Genomic DNA, 21,338 nt, shown 5'->3' with positions numbered 1-21,338 from the left:
CTTAGGTTCCCCGACCACGGATGGAACCCCCACCCCTTGCCCTGCAGGCGGATTCCTAACCACTGGACCAGGGAAGTCTCCTGGGACCTGCTCTTCAACAAGGAGTCTTCTTGAATGAGACTGTGACCTCTGTACCCCTAAGAGTCAAATCAACACGACTTAAGAAAAAGAAAGCTACAGCAGGACAAGGACTAGAAAAAAGGTGGAGATTCTAACACAAAAACGAAGTACTTTTCCCACCGGGAGACTAAGTCAGAGGCATGGAAAAATAACAGGGCTAACACAGGAAAAAACAAATTTAAGCAGATGTGGCCAAGAGATAAACAGGCAGGCAGGAAATCACCGAAAGCAAAGCCAGAAGAAGAGGAAATGAAGGGGGAGAAGATAGAGGCCAAAATGAACAGCCTCTAGAGCTAAGGGGCGTGAACTGAGGGACAAAAAGCAGGCTTCTGGCACAGAATCATAAACCTAAAAAACACATGGAGAGAAACTTTCTTTAGTGATTATGGCTTTTAATGACCTGGATATAAGGTAACACATCCACACGCTGAGACTAAAGAACCCTAAAGAGAAGAAGGGTTACAGTCACATCTGCTGAAACCAAAAAATGAGCTGGAAGTAAGGTAGCACACCCACAGAGACTGTAGAACCCTGAAGAGAAGGTTAGAGTCACGTCTGCTGAGATGGAACAGTGCCGAAGACCACTCAAGTCCCAAACGGAAGCTGCAGGGCACGGCTCATCAAGGCGGCAGGATGGCCTCCACATGCAATCACCCCACTTCTGGGCCTCAGTTTTTCCTCCTGTGGAATGGGGGTAACAACAGGCCCTGCCTCGCACGCACGTGCACGTGAGCCCCTCAGAACAGAGACCAGCCTGGCTAAGTGCCACACGAGTGGCAGCTAGGACAACCACAACTATCATTTGTGTTGTTTCAAGGCTTTTAGTTTTAAGACATATTATACCACTCAAGAATGAGGATGGTGGCCAAGAGTTCCCTGGCGGTCCAGTGGTTACAACTCAGCGCTGTCACTGCTGTGGCCTGAGTTCAACCCCTGCTCGGGGAACCGAGATCCCACAAGCCACGAGGCTTGGCCAAAAAGAGAGAGTCAGAATATGGACGGCGGTCACCTCTGAGGGCAAGGGAGGGGACGGCAGCCAGGTCAGGTTAGGTGACGTATTTTACCTTGCTGGCCGGCTTGATCTTTTTGGCCACAATCAAACCGAAACTTACTTTGCACACATATAGGCATTCTCTCCGCTCAGGACATCTGGTTTCACAAAAAGTTCCAGAGCACGCACGATGTTTGCAGCTTGCTGAGAAGGACAGAAACAGGGAGTACAGTGAACAGTGGAAGAAAAAGGCTGACTCCAGAAATGCCAAATGTAAGGTCTTTTTCAGGCTGAGGCAGCAGATCACGACACTTCACTTGCGTAAGAACTGGCCTGCTCGCTGCCGCCTTCTGGGAGTCAGAGCATCCCATCACAGAGGCAACAGGGAACCAGGCTGTTACCCCTTCTCTGTGGACTGGGATCATAGCCCCAGACGTTTATCACGGCCACAGCGGGTCTGATCCAAACCTCAGGCTGAGGTGAGCTCGGCTCTGGCAGCCTCAGAGCGGGGACAGAGGAAGGCTGCTCGGAATGGTGCGTACTCTGTGTGGAAGCTGCCCACACCACACAGGCCTCCCTGCTCAAGCCCTGCACTCAGTGGGGTTGCAATTCACATCTGAGGGCACAAAACTGTCTTTTTACCCTTCTTTCTTGGAAAAAGAAAAAAGGAACACAGAGAAAAATGGCTAGCAGGAAATACACAAAAATGTAGGATTCCAAGTAGCTTTCCTGATCTATTTGGATCACATGCCCTGATCAGTTTTCATGTTTTGGGTTTTCTGCCCTCCGGCCTCCCTGTCCTAACACAAATGAACATCAGTTAGCATGAGGTATGTACCCGGATTTCCAGCGCCACATCCAAATAGGGGTCGTAGGTGTCTGAGACGCTCTTGCACATGGAGCACTTCACTGCGAGAGAACAAGGGGACGGTGGGGTGGGTGCAGGGCCCCGGGCCACCACCCTCAGGTCCCCCAGGTTTTCAAGTCCGAGAACTGAAGGCACACTCCCAGCTCCCCGAGATCCCGGGACGGGAAGTGCTCAGGAAGAGAGGAGGGCAAACCCTGAGATGCCTGGCTGGCCCGGCCAGGGGCGCTCACCCCCACCCCAAGGGCAGCAGCCACGTCTGATTAACTACGGAGTCCGAGGAAAAGCAACACCAGCGTGTCTACAGGCTCTGGGCACTTTGCTCCAAACCCCTTCCCAGGAAGGCTGCAGGCGGGGCTGCAGGGCATAGACCAGGCTGGAGGCCGCGGGGGCCCGGAAGGTCGGCCTGGGCACCAACGCGAAGTGTTTTGGGTTAATACTCTAATCCCCAGCCAGAAGGGACACAGGACGGTTCTCCACTTACCCCGAGATCGGAGGTAACCTCCAAAAATCTGATGGACCAGGGTTGTAGCCTGAGTTTGACGATCCAACCTGGAGACAGGCCATGGCCTTCAGGTGGAGGACAGGGGCCGAGAAACAGGCGGGCATCCCTGCCAGGCCCCGTGCCATCACCTGCATCAGCGGCGGCTCTGCCCGGAGGTCTCCCCCAGAGCAGCCACCTCCTGCGTGACACCCTCCTGCCCTCTCAGCAGGTGGCCTCACCTCCCACCGAGAGCAAGAGTCCTGACGGACCTGCAGGCCCCCCCACCTCAGTGCCCCCCCGCTCCCGCTCTGTCCTCAGTCCCGCGTGGGCTGCTTTCTGGAGGCTGCATGCATGCTGCTAACCCTGCTCCTCTCTCCACAGGCGGCTACTTCGCGCCCCCTGCAGAGCAAGTCAGGGCGCCCTGGTCTCAGCCTCCCATCCAAGCCGCAGGACTGTTCATGACTGTGCTGCCCCACATGGGCAGCTGGCTAAGGAGGACAACTCCAGTACACATGGGGGACCAACACTGGGTCAGCAGACTTGCTCTGCAAAGTTAGGAAACGAAAAATCAACTGCCACCTACTGTCACCAGCACTCATCAAAGGAGGGACGTCATAGGTCCAAAAATCGTCAAGGACATAACCTCACACACACCCAGACCCTCTGGGTGGGATGCCCCCAGGTCAACGGGAGCCATCAGGACAGGAGCCCTGAGGACCACACGGGGACAAACTCTCAGCCCAGCCGGGACGCAGGGACGGCGCAGACATTCAACTACCCAGAAGCAGGACAGCAGAGCCAGATCAAGAAGCTATCCGAGACACTGCCACCGAGCGTCCCACCCGAGACCGAGGGCGTCAGGAGGAAACAGGAGGGACAAGGGGACCCGAGGCCTGTGCGGCACCTCCTGTAAGGGGAGGCTCCTGGGAGTCCTGGCAGCCGGATGTGGCTGGGGGGCAGCCCCTGGTGCAGCAAAAGCAGACAGGCTCCTTGGGGGGCGGGGGAGGCAGTGTAAGGAGAACAAAGGGGGAAAAGGAGTGTCTCGAACAAGAAACAAAAACATACCAAGGCCACACGCCCCTTCTGAGTCTGGAGTGAAAGCCACCCACTCCAGTGTGCGCTTTGCTGTGCGGCCAGAAGGGGGCGCCTGAAGTAAGAACCAGGCCAATTGCCAAATCCTCATTAGGATCCGAAAGCTAAGGCGCTTCCCGTACAAAATGAGAACCAGCCCCCGGGGGGCAGCAGAAGCAGCAACAGTCAGCGACAAAACTCCAGGGTGAACTGAAGACCCCAAACAAGTGCATGGAGAGATGGAAATCCACTGTGAACGAGCCTTAAAACTAACATAACATGACCAAAAGGAGAGAAAGTTCACTGAACTTGGGAAAAGAAATGAGGCCTGAACTTCGAGATGCCCAGGGGGAGGCACTGAGGGGCACGGCAAAGGGGAGCACAGGGGGGTGTGGGTGACAGCTGAGATGCGCAGGGGTGGGGTGGGGTGTGTGTGTGTGTGTGTGTGTGTGTGTGTGTGTGTGTGTGTGTGTGTCTCGGGGACAGCTGAGATGCGCAGGGGTGGGGTGTGTGTGTGTGTGTGTGTGTGTGTGTGTGTGTGTCGGGGACAGCTGAGATGCGCAGGGGTGGGGTGTGTGTGTGTGTGTGTGTGTGTGTGTGTGTGTGTGTGTGTGTGTCTCGGGGACAGCTGAGATGCGCAGGGGTGGGGGGTGTGTGTGTGTGTGTGTGTGTGTGTGTGTGTGTGTGTGTCGGGGACAGCTGAGATGCGCAGGGGTGGGGTGTGTGTGTGTGTGTGTGTGTGTGTGTGTGTGTGTGTGTCGGGGACAGCTGAGATGCGCAGGGGTGGGTGTGTGTGTGTGTGTGTGTGTGTCGGGGACAGCTGAGATGCGCAGGGGTGGGGTGTGTGTGTGTGTGTGTGTGTGTGTCGGGGACAGCTGAGATGCGCAGGGGTGGGGTTTGTGTGTGTGTGTCGGGGACAGCTGAGATGCGCAGGGGTGTGTGTGTGTGTATGTGTGTGTATGTGTGTGTGTCGGGGACAGCTGAGATGCGAGACCAACAGCGCGGGGGTGTGTGTGTGTGCACATGCGTGTGTGTAGCACAGGGTGTGTGTGTGTGTGTGTGGCGGGGACAGCTGAGATGCGAGACCAACAGCCCAACACCCAGAAAGGGAACTGCACCGACAAATACATAAACCAGAACACAAGAAACACTCCCAGGAATTACAGGGAAAGGGGACCTCTAACACCAGCAAAAGCAAGGCCAGCTTGTGTTCCCGAGGGGAGGGTCACTTCCCAGCCAGGGCGAGGTCACCGAAGACAGATGGCTTCACCAGGAGACAGGTCAGGTTCAACCCCATTCTCATCCGCTGAAACAGAGGTTTCCCAGCCTCACGGCTACAGCTCAACTCAACCTTCCTGAAGGACATTCCAGACGTGACTCCTCAGCCGTACTTTGAGAGTCCATTCTCAGTTCCATTCCAAACCCAGGCAGCACTTCCTGCCTGCTTCCCCTCAACTGAACCCACAAACCCAAGAATGATACAAAAACATTCTTGACAGCAGCTGTTTCACAAAAGGGAACACTGGTCTATGCTCTCAAATTTGGGGAGAGCGAACCTCAAAAATCATCATCTCCTTACCCTTGAGTTTTCCCACAGGCTTTCAAGTTCTTTCCTAAAGACATTACACTTCCCACTGCCCCATCCATGGGACTGAAACAAGGTGGTTTTAAAAAAATGGGGAGAACCCCTATCAGGAGTCCTTGGAGAGATCTATTAGAGCATGTGCCTCTACAAGCTGATGGGGTGGAAATGCCGCCACCTGACCCGCACTAGGAGAGGCCGTTTCCGGGGAAGCGGTGGATCCGCTGCTGGACCGCTCAGGGGCCCAGGGTGGACATCCACAGAGGCAGCCTGGGGGGAGGGGAGCACGTACTTGGCACAGCCGCTCAGGCAGGCCTTCTGCATGGCGTCGATGGTGTACCGCAGAAACTCGTGTGCGTCCTCCTGGTTCCCAAAGCGGAAGTGCCGGGCGATCTCTAAGAAGTGAAGGAAGAAGCGTCAGGCCAGCAGAGAAGAGCCCCTGCCTTCTCTCTGAACGTCCCATTCCCGCTGGTCTTGTGGCCATCTCTTAGCGGACCCAGGACTAAACCCAAGTGAGGAAACGGAGCCCTGCTGGACGCCCTACGTCCCAGGCACCTCCCTGACGGCAGTTATCTTTCCAGTGAGACTCTCTACACGTAACAGAAAGCGCGAATGGACGCCCAGCAGTAAGGATATGAGCTCCGCTAATTAATTAAGCTGGCCTTCCAGGAGCCAATACAGACCATGGCAGATCACCACCATGTCGGCCCAATACAACATACACAGGCTTCAAAAAAACCAATGGGCGGGCTTCCCTGGTGGTCCAGTGATTAAAAATCTGCCTGCCAAAGCGGAGGACACAGGTTCAATCCCTGGTCCAGAAAGATCCCACGTACCATGGGCAACTAAGCCGATGCGCTGCAACAACTGAACCCAAGCTCTAGAGCCTGCAGGCCCCAGCTGCTGAGGCTCAAGGGCCCTAGAGCCCATGCTCAGCAAAAGAGAAGCCACTGCAAGGAGAAGCCCACACACCGCAACTAGAGAGAAGCTCCCACTCGCCACAACTTGAGAAAACCTGCGAGCAGCAACGAAGGCTCAGTGCAGCGCAATAAATACGTAAATACATAAAATACACAACAGCAACGAAACTAAGGGCCCAACTCTGCCAAGCACAACAGAAACCGGACTTTCAGGGCACATGGACCCTGGTTCCTCGGATGCTCAGAAAAGGCCTCGCAGCACTTCCTCACCTACCTCCCCGCCCAAAACACACAGCCCCTGGCATGGCTGACCCCGCAGGATCCTGGGGGAAGGGGCCGGGGCGACGGTCATCACCGGCTCCATGGACTGCCCCGTGTCCATCCGGCTCCAGGGCCGGCTTTAGTCTGCTCCTCTCTGTGCACGAGGCCCCCAGGCTCGCCCCCATCCCGCCCCCCAGCACCCCCCGGCAATGCCGCCCACCCTGGGAGGAAGCCGCTCTTACTTCGCAGGTCCCGGATGAAGGACACGGGCTTGATGGCGTTGCCACTGTTGGCAAAGGCCTGGATGATGTGGTTCTGCATGACGCACAGCATGCAGAAGCTGCCCTGGTGACCTGCGGGTGGGGACAGGCGGTCACGGTAGGGCCCCGGGAGCTCCCAGGAGAGCCGACGACACAGCCTCCTGGCTGGCAGAGAGCAGAGCCCCCAGCCCGCCCACGGCCTGCAAGGCTGGCCGCACCCAGGAACCCGTCTGTCCGTGAGACCCAGCCCAAGGAGTGTGAGCTGCCAAGCTTGGTTTAGAACGTGTCCTCTGACCTGCAAATCGCATCACGTGGTCAATGGCAGAGAACATTTCGGGCTTCCCGACAGACATCCCTTCACTCGCTCTTCAGCATGGGAACCTCTGCTGCCCCCAGGAGACATCAGGGCTCAGCCAGCTCTGAGGAGAGCCCAGGCGCCCACTCCCCCAGTCTACCTGCCCTGACTCTGCGGCTTTGCTGCCCCAGAGGACACCCACGTGGAGGCAGGACGGTTGGCTGCTGGCCAGATGGTGCCCCTCAGGCTGGGCGAGCCCCCTGCTGGAGATAAACTGTTTGTTCCGCCGGGCGTTAGGCTAGACAGTGTTACACTTCTCTCTGTGTGCACGTGCTCAGTCGTGTCTGACTCTTTGTGACCCCATGGACTGCAGCCCGCCCCTCTGTTCATGGGATTTCCCAGCAAGAATACTGGAGTGGGTTGCCACTTCTTCCTCCAGAGGATCTTCCTGGCCCAGGGACTGAACCTGCGTCTCTTCCGTCTCCTCCACTGGCAGGCAAATTCTAGCTACACTTCTAATTATGAACTATCTTAAATACAAAGAGAAAAGACAACACCCTACTTTAGGCGATTTTTAAGTCAAGCACTGGTGTGATAGTTGAACTCCCATCTCAGCCTCTCACACCCACGTTCCCCACGTCCTCTGTCCATCCTTTGACCTCTGGGAGCAGGGACCCTCACCCTAACCGGGTCACCACTGTTCCCAGTCACGGATTCACCCAACTCCACACGTGGTACTCACCGGCGTACTGCAGCTGCATGTTTAAGCCCACTTTCTATAAACTGTACCAAGCTGCCCTTTAGTCCTCCCTCCGGACCCCAGTTCACCCACACAGCCCCCTACTCACTCACGTCAACCCCCCCACTTCCTGCAGTCACAAACTCTGGGGTGAACAGTCCTGCACCCACCTCCTGCATGGGTGTGGGTTTCTCTAAGGCACACACCTACAAGATACACTTTTGGGTCCAAAGGGAAGCACATCTCTAGTTCTACAAGCTACTGTAATCTCAAATACAGTGCATGACCTTCCCAAACAGATCCAACCAGAGATCAAACCTGGGCCCTCAGCACTGAAAGCTCAGGATCCTAACCACTGGACTGCCAGGGAATTCCTCCAAATTTCCCATGTGCCTATGACTTCTGCTGCAGGAACATAATTTTCAACCAAAGAAAGCATCACTCCCTCCTCTTGTCTCCTGCGTCACCGCTCTGGCTGGGACCAGCACATCAAACATCAAACACAAGTGCACAGAGTGGCCCTCCTTGCTTCTCTTCTTACTTTAAAAATGTGCTTCTGGTATTTTCCTAACTGGAATGCTTTTTTGCAGTTTTTGCTAGATATCTTTTATAAACATTAGTAAAAATCTTTCTGTTGCTACTTTACTAAGAGGTTTTTTTTAATCATATTTTTTTTAGGGAGACATTTATTTTCAAGTGATCTTTCTCTCTTAATCTATTAATAAAGTGATAGCAACTGAGGTAGCAAGATTAGCAGTCATGTACGTAAAACTTGGGGATCCCCTGGTGGCTCAGACGTTCAAGAATCTGCCTGCAATGTGGAAGGCTGGGGTTTGATCCCTGGGTTGGGAAGATCCCCTGGAAAAGGAAATGGGCTATCTGCTCCAGTATCTTTGCCTGGAGAATCCCATGGATAGAGGAGCCGGGCGGGCTACAGGCCATGGGGTCACAGAGAGTTGGACACAACTGAAAGACTAATACTTTCATGCAGAACTTACTGTGCGCCAAGGATTATTCTAAGCATGTTATGTAACTCACTCAAGCTTTACAGCAACACTGTGAAGGCGGTATTATTGTTACTTCGCAGATGAAGGACAGGTCAGGTAATTTTCAAGGACACACAGCCACTGGGCGGCAGAACCAGGATGGAACCCAGCAGGCCGGTCTCCGGGGTGTTCCCGCAGCTGCTGCACTCCACACTTACATGTGGAGACGGCCTGACATCAGACCATCCCTGCGTTACTAGGATGAACACAAGCTGCTCACAGTGCTTACAAGACTTCTGAATTTGCTGGTATTTGACCTAGAATTTTTACATATATATTCACGAACGAGATGGAACTGTAATTTTTCTTTCTTGTATTGTGCTGGTTTAATTTTGTTACCGAAATCAAGAGAACCTTACTGAATGAGCTAGGAAGTTTCTCTCTCTTTTACTCTGGAAGAGGTTGTGAAACATTGAAATGATCTCTTTCTTAAAAGTTTCAATAAAACTCACTCGTCAACTGTTTCAGCCTGGTGTTTTCTTCATGGGGAAAAAAGTTAACCACTGATTTAATTTTGTTAATGGTTGAAAGGCTAGTCAGACTTTCTGTTCTATCCTGTTTGGTGAAGTTATCTTTTCTTTCAGCTTTAGTTTACCGATATTCAATTTCCACTTTGGAGAACATTTTAAAATGCACATAAAATGGTGCTACTATAATAAACGTGATAATTGAATATACGTATTTTGGAGATTATTTTCCAAAAGCCCTTTTTTCTGTTTAGGTGATCATTTTCAGATCAGTTTAAAGACCATTACTCTACCTGGATTCTCTTTCACTGTGCATCCTGCAGCCGGCACACCTCAAATTTAGGATTTATCAGTGACTACGTAGCATGAACCTGACTCCTAAATCTGACCCAGGCTACAAATGGCAGCACCACGAGCATGCAGGTTTGTCCAAATAAGACAAAGTCTGGTCCTGAGCACCCACAGCAGCCCCACGGCAAGGGCACGCTCAGAGCCGCGCGTGTGCAACAGCCGGCCCCAGTCCCGCTCTCACTCACAGCCCCGCGTGTGCTCCTTGGAGAGCAGGTAGTTGGCCAAGGGTGGCGTGTAGGTCAAGCACTGCACGGTGGAGTTCAGGAAGCAGGTGTTGCCGAGGTTGTGCAGGCCAGCGCCCACGCGGTACACGCGCCCCCAGCGCAGCGACAGCCGCTCCACTGGGAAGAGCACCTTCTGGGGCGCGGGGACCCCGTCGCTGCAGCTCTCGTAGGCATGCTCGCTGCCTGGAGTGGGGGACGAGAGAGAGGAGGGCCTGACGGCTGAGCCCCAGCACACTCTGCAGGCGCACGCTCAGGAGGTGGCGTCTGGGGGTACCTGGGTCCCCACTCTGGAGCCCAGGAGGAAGCCTGTGGCCCCACGGCTCTCCCCAACGGCCTTGGCCTGGAGCCCCAGAGCCCCTCTGTGGATGAGCTTTCGAGGACAGCTGGAGTTAGCAGGCCCTGACGCTGACCCACCCACGTCGCCTTCTAGTTTCCAAGCCCTGTTCCTGAAACCTCTCGAGACAGAGCTCGCTCTCTGACCAACCCTGTTCTGTTACTTCTGCGGCTAAAACCTACTGGCCCCACGCCTGACACTCACAACTGACCACACTGTGTTTCTGTTCCTACCACCAGTCAGCATTCCGTCCCTCCGCCTGTCAGCACACGGCTGGGCCCTCTCGGCACCACCCTCTGCGTCTGTACCCTGTCTCCGGGCCGGCAGTTCATCTCCGCTCCGGTGGCACCCAGCTCCCTCCGTCCTAGGGTTCAGCAGCACGTATTTGCTCTTCAGTGACTCCAGTTGGTAGGAGAAACTCTTGCTGGCCGGCTCGAACTCCAGCTTCTGCAGAAGGACCTTCTTGGCAGAGGAGGCCAGAAGCTTCCCCAGTTCCCCATCGTCAGCCGAGTCCCTGCGGCCAGGCTTGAGGGCTTCCTTCAGCTTGTCCACGATGGGCATGGTGCATCACTGGAGGACGAGGAAGAACACAGAGCAGTGGGTAAGCGGGCCCCGGGAGCAGAGCAACCTTCTCTGACAACCCCCCACCCCCCATGAGCCTTAGGGATGGGTCCCTTCTCTGAAAATCCCCTCCTGCGCCTTAGGGATGGGTCCCTTCTCTGACAACCCCTCCTGGGCCTTAGGGCTGGGTCCCTTCTCTGACAACGCCCCCCCCATGAGCCTTAGAAATGGGTTCCTTCTCTGAAAATCCCCTCCTGGGCCTTAGAGATGGTCCCACCATGAAAGCGGCTCTGGCTTGGCCACCAACCCTACAGAGCAAGCGGAAGACACGAGACCGCTCAGACAGAGCAGCATCCACACCTTTCCTCTCAAAAAAGACAGAGTGCCTCCATGAACAGCACTAAATGGACAGACATGGTCCCGAGGAGGTCAGACTACCCTCTTGATGTCATCTCTTCAAGAAGTAGCATTGAGTAGAGACTTCCCCAGTGGGCCAGTGGTGAAGAATGTGCCTGTCAATGCAGGGAACACAGGTTTGATCCCTGGTCCAGGAAGATCTCACATTCCTCGGGGCAACTAAGCCCCTGTGCCACAACTACTGAGCCTGTGTGATGCAACTATTAGCTTGGTGCAAAAGTAATTGCAGTTTTGCATTGTTGCACTTTGCCGTTTGATACTGGAGATACAGTCTTACATAAATGTGATTATGCTATACAGTCTTACATAAATGTGATTATGCTATACATCATTTTAATGCACATTTCTTGCTTTCTGGGTTTTTTGCTAATGAATTAAATTATTTGCTGTTTCAGTTCAGTTGCTCAGTCGTGTCCAACTCTTTGCGACCCCATGAACCGCAGCACGCCAGGCCTCCCTGTCCATTACCAACTCCTGGAGTTTACCCAAACTCATGTCCGTTGAGTCGGTGATGCCATCCAGCCATCTCATCCTCTGTCATCCCCTTCTCCTCCTACCCTCAATCTTATATTTATTTTAGACTATGGAAATGTTAAGACAAAAAGCAAAATCAAGCAGTTTTTTTTATTCACATTCAAAATGGGTTGTAAAGCAGTGGAGACAATTCACAACAACAATGCATTTGGCTCAGGAACTGCTAATGAATGTACAGTGCAGTGGTGGTTAAAGAAGTTTTGCAAAGAAGACAGAGCCATGATGATAAGGAGCGCAGTGGCTGACCATTGGAAGGTGACAATGACCAGTTAAGAGCCATCAACAAAGCTGATCCTCTCACAACTGCAGAAGAAGCTGCCTAAGCTCAATGTTTCAGCATTTGGAGCAAACTGGAAAGGTGAAAAAGCTCAGTAGGTGGGTGCCTCGTGGGCTGACTGGAAATCAAAAAAATTGTCATTTTGAAGTGTCATCTTCTCTTATTCTACACAACAATGAACCATTTCTTGACTGGATTGCAAAGTGTGATAGAAAGTGGATTTTCTATGACAGCCAGCAGCCATCAGCTCAGTGGTTGGACCAAGAAAAAGCTCCAAAGCACTTCCCAAATTAAAACTTGCACCAAAAAAAGGTCATGGTCACCTGTGGTCTGCTGCCAGGTCTGATCCACTACAGCTTTCTGAATCCCAGGGAAACCATTACATCTGAGAAGTATGCTCAGAAAATCGATGAGATGCACCAAAAACAGCAATGCCTGCAGCCGTCACTGGTCAAAACAGAAAGGGCCTAATTCTTCCCCATGACAATGTCCAACCACATGTCAGACAACCAACGCTTCAAAAGTTGAACGACTTGGGCTACAAAGTTTTACCTCATCCACCACATTCACCTGACCTCTCGCCAACTGAATACCACTTCTTCAAGAATCATGACAACTTTTTGCAGGGAAGACGTTTTTCACAACCAGCAGGAGGCAGAAAATGCTTTCCAAGAGTTCACTGAATCCTGAAGCAAGGATTTTTTATGCTACAGGAATAAACAAACTTATTTCTCATCGGCAAAAATGTGTTGATTGTAAGGGTTCCTATTTTGATTAATATAGATGTGGTTAAGACTAGTTATAATGATTTAAAATTCACGGTCCGAAACTGCAATTACTTCTGTACCAACCTAATACCAAGCCCACGCACTGCAACAACTGAAGGCCGTAAGCCTAGAGCCTGTGCTCCGCAACAAGAGAAGCCACCACAATAAGAAGCCTGTGCACGGCAACTAGAGAGTAGCCCCCACTTTTGCAATTAGAGAAAGACAGCATGCAGCAACGCAAAGTAAAATACATACATAAAATTTAAATAAAAAGAAAGAGATACCATCAAGTGACTTTGGACATCACGCCTGGTGTCATTTCCCTCAAAGGGCGACCACATGGGCCTAATGTCTGCTCAAAACCAGGGAAATGCTAATTCTTGCAAGACACTCTGGTCACATACACAAATCCACATAATAAAGGAATTCCCAAGGTGAATGAGATAAGGACACCCCTGTGTTCAGACCCACAGTCTTCAAAACCAAGAAGGCCATGAGCCTTAAGGGGTCACCAGACACAAGAAAGGAGGCTGGTCCAAACTGGGATGTGCTGGAGTGTAAAACACATGGACATCCAAGACTGAAGTTTGCAAATGTAAAATGTCTCAGTAATTTTAAGACTGGTTATATGCTAAAGTGTACTTTTTATCTTATTCATTTATTTATGGTTGCTCTGTGTCTTCGTTGTCGTCCATGGTTGTGGTGCACAGGCTTCGCATTGCAATGGAGCACCGGCTCAGTAGTTGTGGCACATGGGCTTAGTTGCTCTGCAGCGCTGGGGATCTTCCCAGACCAGAGATCAAACCCATGTCCCCTGCACTAGTGGGCTGATTCTTAACCACCAGACCACCAGAGAAGCCCTGAAATGATCATATTTGATGTATACTGGGTTAAATAAAATTCATTCCACCCCCTTCTTTTTATTTTCTAATGTGGCCAATGCAAACCCAATGATACCTGTGGCTTGTGTTATCGGATAGTGCTTGTGCAGACTATCTTTTTTAAAAGTGAGAGAGGAGACAAATGATAGTAACAGGACCAGAAAAGTATACACAAGACCCCGAAGCTTGAGGCGGTGTAGCAGGCAGGGGCGTGGCGGCAGCTTGGACTCTGGAATGCCTGCGGTATTCCATCCTGGATTAGCTATAAACTCCAGGGGAAAAAAAAAATCACTGTGACTGCCAGAGCCTATTCTTTATAAAATGGGAATAAGAACAGCATTAAAGGTGCCCGTGGGGATAATGGGGAGACACACACTGGATATGAGCTGAGTACTAGCTGAGGAACCACAGTGTAACAAACCAGAAACCCCTGTCACCCCTGACTGCTACACGTGGATCTACCACTTTTCCTTCTCATCCACTACCTCTCAACCATCTGGCCAAAGCTCAAGGACTATTTGACTCACAATTAGACAAGAGGTTCCTTACACGACTCACTCTCATCAGAAAAAAAGATGACTCCCTTGGGTATGTGGTCTCCGGTTGGATCCAGGAGACCCAACCGATCAGGCGGACCCAAAACTCTGCTGCAGTGAAAAGACTCCCTCCAGCACCTCTGATGAAACCACCCAGATTTAAGTTATGGGGCACCTAATTCTGTATATGGATCAAATTTCTTTTTCTATAAAAGTTTCTATAAAGAACAGAAATGTAAAAACATTATTAAAAAAAAAAAAAAAGCAAGCACAAGTTCTTTGACTTGAAAAAAAATAAAAGAAGCTTTCCTAAGGAGAATTATCTAAGAGAGCTCACCAAACTGAACAATGGCTGCTGGACCAAGAGCGGGCTTACCTGGGGTGTCTGAACTCGGGTGTTCTGTTCCTGCAGTGTGGGGTCAGGTGCTTGGCCGGGCTGGGCAGGCAGGGTGCTGGGCCCTCAAAATCACGTGCTTCTCAGCTTTGGGCCAGTTAAATCATCAGAGCTACAAGCATGTTGTCCGGAAGGGGCATCAGAATCTGTGGGATGAAAGCACACCACATAAAGCCACCTCTCTTCCCGATGTCTCACCAGCCCTCCTCCCTGGACGTGGAGTAGGAAGGCCAACCATCTTCTACTAACAGTCAGCATTAAGGCAGAAGGAATATGGATAGTGCGAGACACAGGAAGAGTGGAGGACAGCTAAGCTAACTAGCTGCAAACGATTTTGATGGATATAATATGAAAACCCTGCCTTCTGCTGAGACCTTAACCTTCGCGCCAGCAACAAGTCCAATGAACAAATATCTTCCCCACACTCACTAGTCAACTCCAATCTCCACTGCATTTGCAAAGAGTAAGAGATAACAGATAATCATCTCCAACTTTCAGTTTTCATGAGCCAGTAAGATTTCAAAAAAAAAAAAGAGAAAAAAGAAAACCAAACGTGCAATGAGAGCTGCCAAATTTTCACTCTAGCTAAGTCTGCGGGTTTTTTTTTCCTGAATTACCAACCACAATCACTATGATTACAGAAAATTAAGGCACTTAAAAACTTTTTTACTGTGAAAACATTCGTATACAATGTAGAGAGAACAGCACAGGGAACCGCCATGCTCCCCTTATTCAGCTTCAATAATTACTGGGTGGGATCAGGCAATTCCTCTCCTGTCCCCATGTTACTTCACAGCAAGTTTTAGATACTACACCAAGTCTGATGTCCATAAATAAAAGCATATTAACTTAAGAAAAAAAAGACACAATGAACATGATCTCAGAATGAAGACAATGTGTAAAGATTTTTCTCATGAAAACTCCCTACAATGTCCCTCTTCTTGTCAACACCTCATATCGCTGAGGACTCTGTCATGGGCAGAGAATGGGTTTGGGAAACTCTTGAAGCTAGAGGATAAGCAGAACTTGGGAGATTTAACCCAATTTCATTTGAGATAAATAACTTAGAGAACACCCACCCTACATAGCCCACTCCTCAATATGGAGTCAAGAAATTTTGAACAAATCGAATTTTTCCAGTTTTGACAGAAAGATGAAAACTCTACATCACCAATCCCACCCGCAACATTAATCAACAACCTACAAATGATTTCTCTGAGGTGCAGCCACCTAGAGAAAAAAATGCCCTTGTAATACACCATCAAAAGCCCTCTGATGTACACACCTGGTAATACACTCTTCAAAACTCTGCAGATTGCTCTTTCCAGCCCACGTTTCGCACTGTCCAGGAACAGCTCATATTTATCCATGCACACTTCTACTCAAACAAAGCGTTCTCGATTGCCATTCAAGCACATTTTCCCCCCTCCTCCCTGTAAATGCATTTTTTCAGCATAAACTGCGCTCAAGACTCACAGGGTCAACCACGTGCTGGCGGGGAGGCGTCCCAGGGGCTGGGGCCTCCCTGAGGCACTCTGCAGCAAAGCCAGCGCCGGGCCCCAGCCAGGAAAGAGCAAACGGAGTGTCCGTCTCCCTGGAGATCTGATTCTCCACCTCCCTTACAGACGGTGGACTGAGGCAGGACCAAGATGTTTTTCCTCTCTCTACCATCTTTATTTTAGGAGGCTGCTCTAACTCCGGGAACCCCAGGGGAGACCCAATACTACCCGACCAAAGAAATGGGTATTTTAAAAACTCACATCTTGAACCTTCACTATAACCATGAGGAACGTTATTCTCTCCAGGAGTGAGCCTTCCCCCATCTCTTACAAATAAGATAAAGAAACAAGACATCAGCCCTGCTGCCAAACCGAATGCCCTCCCCCTGATTCTAACTTAAGCCACTCCAGAGAAAATCTGAACTCTGCATAAATGATGCTTCTGTGCGTAACGACCATGTCCAACACTGTCACAGGCTGCTGCCTCCTGGCTTGCCTGGGCTCCTGACCGGGCCAGCTCTCCCTTGCACCGTGGGTCGCAGACCTGGGGCAGCCCGGACGGAGGGCACATTTCTTGGGCCTCCCCGTGGACTCCCGAGCCCTCGGGGACGGCGCAGCCCTGGTGCCTCCCCGGAACCCCTCGTGGACGGGCATTTAAGGGGCCTCTCCGTGGGCCCCAGAGCCCCTGGCGAACGCACGGCCCCAGGGCCTCCCCGTGGACCCCGGAGCCCCTCGCGGACGGCACAGCTCCGAGGACCGTTCGTGAACCTCCAAGCCCTGAGCAGACAAACACCCATGTCTCCCCTCGAGTGTCCACGGGTGCGCCCCGAGTCGGGCGGCAAACTCCCGGGGGAAGTCCCACAGCCAGGCTGCGCGCCGCCCCAACCAGGTCCCAACTTACCCAGCCCTCAGCTGGCCCGGCTACAGGCCAGCGTCGCTGGCGTCTACACGGCACGGGCCCCGCACACGCACCATCCGGGTCTCCGGCGCCTCACACACGTGTCACGGCGACTCTTAAAGCAGACGCGGCGTGCGGCCCGCGCGGCGGAACCCCGAGAGGCCCCCGGTGGCTTTAAGAGGCGGTGCTCTCTTCCGCCGTAGTCCCTGGGTCCGCCCACAGCCGCTGGACGCTCCCGATACGTCACCTCCCCCATCTCGCGGCCCCGCCAGCCTACGCGATGACGTAAGCACGCAGAGTCGGAGGTGCCCCGCCCTCTCGGCTGGCGCCTGGCGACTTCCCGCAGAGCACGGGAAGTGCCTGTTTCCGGGTCCGGCACACTGGGCGTGCTTTGGGATGCTTTTGGGGGTCGGTCATTTTCGCCTGCCGTCCCGGTGGTGGCGTTGGGCGGGCACTTGGTCGCACCCTCCAGGGCATTTAGTGACCGAGACACCGATCGGGCAAAAAGAGGGTAGCAGGCCCAGTAAAGCCCGGAGAGCGGACCGAGAGCTCTTGGGATGAAGGGGTCGGAAGTGATGGCATTTGACCTCCGCGGTGTCCCGGGCCCTGATCAATTTCCTCACCCCACTCCCTTGCTTCATTTCAGAACCGTCATCCCGTGACAACTGCGTTAAGGTTGTGGTTGAATGTTTGCAAACAAGTCTCTTTTTCGTATTTTAAAAAATCCTTTTCACCTGAATCCTCTTGGTTACCACCCATCCTGGTCTGCAGGGCAAGTAGAGAGAGTGTGATCCTAGGCCTGACCTCCAAATACTTCACGGAAGCAAAGGAATATTGTTACTCCACAGTAAACTACTTTTTCCAAAAGGCAGCACTGGAGTACGCAACCCAATCTACTGTGTCTTTGGGTGACAAATGTGAAAGGCAGGATGGACGATACTGGGTGAAGCAACTAGAAGCCTTGAGCTAGCTGTCATGCTCCTTCCCACCCAGTCCTTCAGACAGAGGTGGGTGGGGGCTGGCGATGGAAAGAGAGAATGGGTGTAATTGAATAAAATTTACCTGTAGTTATCACTTGAGGGGTGATGCTATTTTGAAAAAGCAAACAAGCATACGCTGGTGAGAGCCTGATGTTGAGCTCTGCCCTATCTGTGAGAATCCTCAGCTTCAGAGATTCAGATTGGAATTTGTCACTGAGTCCATTCTGTGCCCTAAAACAATGATTCAGACAAAGATTGTTTTCACTAATCCAAGCCTGATACAGTGTATAATGAGTGATGAAAAGCTGGAGGCAGGTGGTCAGAGGGGCTAGTAACTAGCCAGAGAATGAGGAGACCTCAGTTTTATCCCAGCTCTGTGCTAATTAGCAGCTTTGGAGACAACTAACCCAGGCCTCCATGTGATCATCTATGAAATAAAGATAATCTCCAACAGATCTTTGATTCTAATAACAATACCAATGACATTTGCTCCTGTTAACTGAGTTCATATTATGTGCCAGATACCAAACTGGCCACTTACCCACACTATCTGATTTAATTCTCATGGCAACCCTACAAAAAGATAACCATGCCCATTATACAGATGAAAATACTGAGCCTGAAGCATCCCAGCAAGCAAGTGGTGGTTTAAACCCAGGTTTCTCAGGCTCTAAGTTCACACCTTTAGCTGGGGCCCTCAGAGGTAACCCCCAAATTTTTCTGAGATGACAAACCTGTTGCCTGAAAAGCCCACATCTGCCTTGGTATGTGATGTGAGACCTGGAAGTTGGGAGGAACCTTTGGCCACACACATTTCCACCCTACTCCCCTTTCATAATACCCTCCTAGAAGCCTTCTGAGTGAAATCTACAGGTGTGTTCACATGGCCAATATGAAAGTCTCCTAAAATGCTCAATCTCAAAGGTCATCAGAGAAATGCAAATTAAACCACAGTGATCTCATTCCACACTCTCTGGAACTGCTGGAAACTAAAAGACTACATACTGGAGGGAATGTGGAGTGGATAGATTGTAAAACTTCAGGGATTGGAAAATGATGCAACCATTTGGGAAAATAATTTGAATGTTTCTTTTATGTAACATACTTACCCTATGAGCACATCCATTGCTGTAACCAGGCAACTGAACTACTGCCTGTAGGCTGGTAAATTCCAGACGTGCAGACTCTCGCCCTTATCCATTTCCTTCTGGATACCTCCGCTGGAGGGCCGATGACCATCTTGATACTCATCATGCCCAGAAACGAAGCTTCCCACGCCTCGCTAAGCTTCCTCGCCTTTTGCCCTGTTGCCCACTTGGCCTGGTGTGCTGGAGTTCAGACCAAATCCTCGCCCTTTTCAGCTGTTTTCCCAGTCTGGCCACTTGGGGGCACTGCTGAGACTGGCAGTGGCTTTCTAGCAGTGGCTTTGGCTCCATCCAGGGAGGCATACTGCGGTTGCAGCCTCCCACCTGTCCTCTCCCTGGGCTGTGATAGGGCAGTCTCCTGTCTCTTCCCCTCCACCCTGGAGGTGCTAACAGCTTCCTGCTGTTCCCTTGGCTTCTCAGAGTTTCTTCCATCAGAATGTAACCAGTCCCTGCCTTAATCCCTGCTGTTTTAAAGGCTGTGCAGAGTGGTTTGGGGGTTCCTGGTTGAACTTGGACTGATGCAGACTGTAACCCCAACATCCACCTGCCTGGCTAGCATCCTGGGTTCCCCTCTCTCCCTCACCCCCATGTAAATTCTTAATGAATTTTGCTAATTTTACTTTCCAAAGATTTCCTCAAGCCATTCCCTCCACTCCATCCAATTGCCCAAGGAAAACCGCTCTCTGCTTTCCCCTACTTTACTGGATTATAGCAGAGTCCATTGCTCAAACTGCCAAACAGAATGACATACTTAAAAGGCCTACCCAACCCATTTCACTCCTGTCTGAAATCCTTTCCTTTTCACTGCCTGCCACACCCCACCCTTGCTGATAGGAAAACCAAGCTCCCTAGCATGGTCTCTAATAGCCTGGGGATGGGGGTGGGGGCTGGCTCCTGCGGGCCTTTCCCCCTCCTCCCCAGCCACTCCCTGCCTTGGATCTTTCAGCAGGTGTTGTTCAGTCACTAAGTCATGTCTGACTCTCTGTGACCCCACAGGCTGCAGCACACCAGGCTTCCCTGTCCTTCACTATCTCCTGGAGTTTGCCCAAACTCATGTCCATTGAGTCAGTGATGCCATCCAACCATCTCATCCTCTGCCGCTCCCTTCTCCTCCTACCCTCATTCTTTCTTAGCATCAGGGTCCTTTCCAATGAGTCAGTTTGTAACATCAGGTGGCCATCAGGTGGCCAAAGTATCAGAGCTACAGCATCAGTCCTTCCAAAGAATATTCAGGGTTGATTTCCTTCAGTAGAGCTAGTCCTGCCTTCCTATCCCCCCGCCCCCCACCACACCAGGCCCCAATCAGGCCATCTCTACTCCAGGCTCAGGCTGGTCTTTGGCCTAACATTCGCTTGCCTGCCTGTCTTTCAACCACCTCCTTCGGCACCACCTTCTCCGAGAAGTCTTTCTGGATTCCCCCTATCCCTGTCATTCTGTTGTTGCTGCATTTGGCTGGCAGAACATTCCACTTATACATTCAGCTAGAAATTTTCTGGATTTCTCTTCCCTTCCCCACCATGACCTATTTCATCTGTGTGTCCCTGGGCCTGGTGAACAAAGGTACAGTGGATAAATGTGAAATCCAACTAAATGGCAAATAAAATGCTAGAGATGAGATAACTGAATAATCTCTAAATCCTGAAGGAGGAATCCAGAGAAACACTGAAGATGAAAGAATGAAGTATTCTCAATTAAAAAAAAAATAAAGCTGTAACTGAAATGAATCTAATTAGAACTTACCTTTTTTTAAAAAAAAGGGCATTCTTTGTGGCTTAGCTGGGGTCGAAAAGAGTCAGACACGACTGAGCAACTAACTGAACTGAACTGTGGCTCAGCTGATAAAGAATCTTCCTGCAGTACAGGAGACCTGGGTTCGATCCCTGGGTTGGGACAATTCCCCGGAGAAAGGAAAGACTACCCACTCCAGTATTCTGGCCTGGAGAATTCCATGGACTGTATATAGTCCATGGGGTTGCAAAGAGTCGGACACAACTGATCGACATTCACTTTCACTTTTAAAAAAGAGGTGGATTAACAAATTAACAGTATCATTGCCCAGAAGTCATCTGGGGGTTTCTTACCTTGGAGGTTGAGGTAAAAGGGACTAGATGTTCCCTACCCCCTCCAACCCCCCATTTCACAACCTGTAGATGACCAAAGATTTATGTTAATTTCTGGAAATATTTACATCACATTTCTAATTGTAAATTAATCATTGTTCTTCTTTTACATCAGTCATTGTTAAGTTTTGGTTCCTATGAGCTGCTCCTACTGGGCCTACACAACCCTTAGAATTTCCAGTTTCTAGAGACTGCCAAATTAGATCTAAACCCGGTCTGGTTGAACTCACCAAGGAAAAGCCATGTGGCAGGGCTCCCAGAGTTTTGCTTTAGGCCTTCTTTCCCCTGCATGCAGATGTCCTGCAATGGATCTGGGCCG

The 21,338-nt window shown here is 51.2% G+C and overlaps 1 protein-coding gene across 2 annotated transcripts in view; it reads right to left on the bottom strand.

Annotated features, from left to right (window-relative positions):
• Nucleotides 1–16,954, bottom strand: part of USP36 (ubiquitin specific peptidase 36) — a 33,067-nt gene extending 16,113 nt beyond the window's left edge. The window contains exons 1-9 of one of the 2 annotated variants that reach the window (XM_061144651.1): nucleotides 16,778–16,954; nucleotides 14,360–14,523; nucleotides 10,319–10,580; nucleotides 9,638–9,859; nucleotides 6,537–6,647; nucleotides 5,406–5,508; nucleotides 2,461–2,528; nucleotides 1,950–2,020; nucleotides 1,233–1,315 (exon numbers count right to left, since the gene is read on the bottom strand). In XM_061144651.1, the coding sequence (XP_061000634.1) occupies nucleotides 1,233–1,315; nucleotides 1,950–2,020; nucleotides 2,461–2,528; nucleotides 5,406–5,508; nucleotides 6,537–6,647; nucleotides 9,638–9,859; nucleotides 10,319–10,571 (911 nt within the window). In that variant the 5' untranslated portion in view covers nucleotides 10,572–10,580; nucleotides 14,360–14,523; nucleotides 16,778–16,954. The remainder of the gene's footprint in view (nucleotides 1–1,232; nucleotides 1,316–1,949; nucleotides 2,021–2,460; nucleotides 2,529–5,405; nucleotides 5,509–6,536; nucleotides 6,648–9,637; nucleotides 9,860–10,318; nucleotides 10,581–14,359; nucleotides 14,524–16,777) is intronic. The other variant, XM_061144650.1, reaches the window with a different exon arrangement.
• Nucleotides 16,955–21,338: the final 4,384 nt, after the last annotated feature.

This window comes from Dama dama, chromosome 5 (assembly GCF_033118175.1).
Source record: "Dama dama isolate Ldn47 chromosome 5, ASM3311817v1, whole genome shotgun sequence".
In the NCBI taxonomy this organism is placed as follows: domain Eukaryota; kingdom Metazoa; phylum Chordata; class Mammalia; order Artiodactyla; family Cervidae; genus Dama; species Dama dama.
The sequence above is the reverse complement of the archived record's forward strand: the minus strand, read 5'-3'. Positions and strand labels throughout refer to the sequence as shown.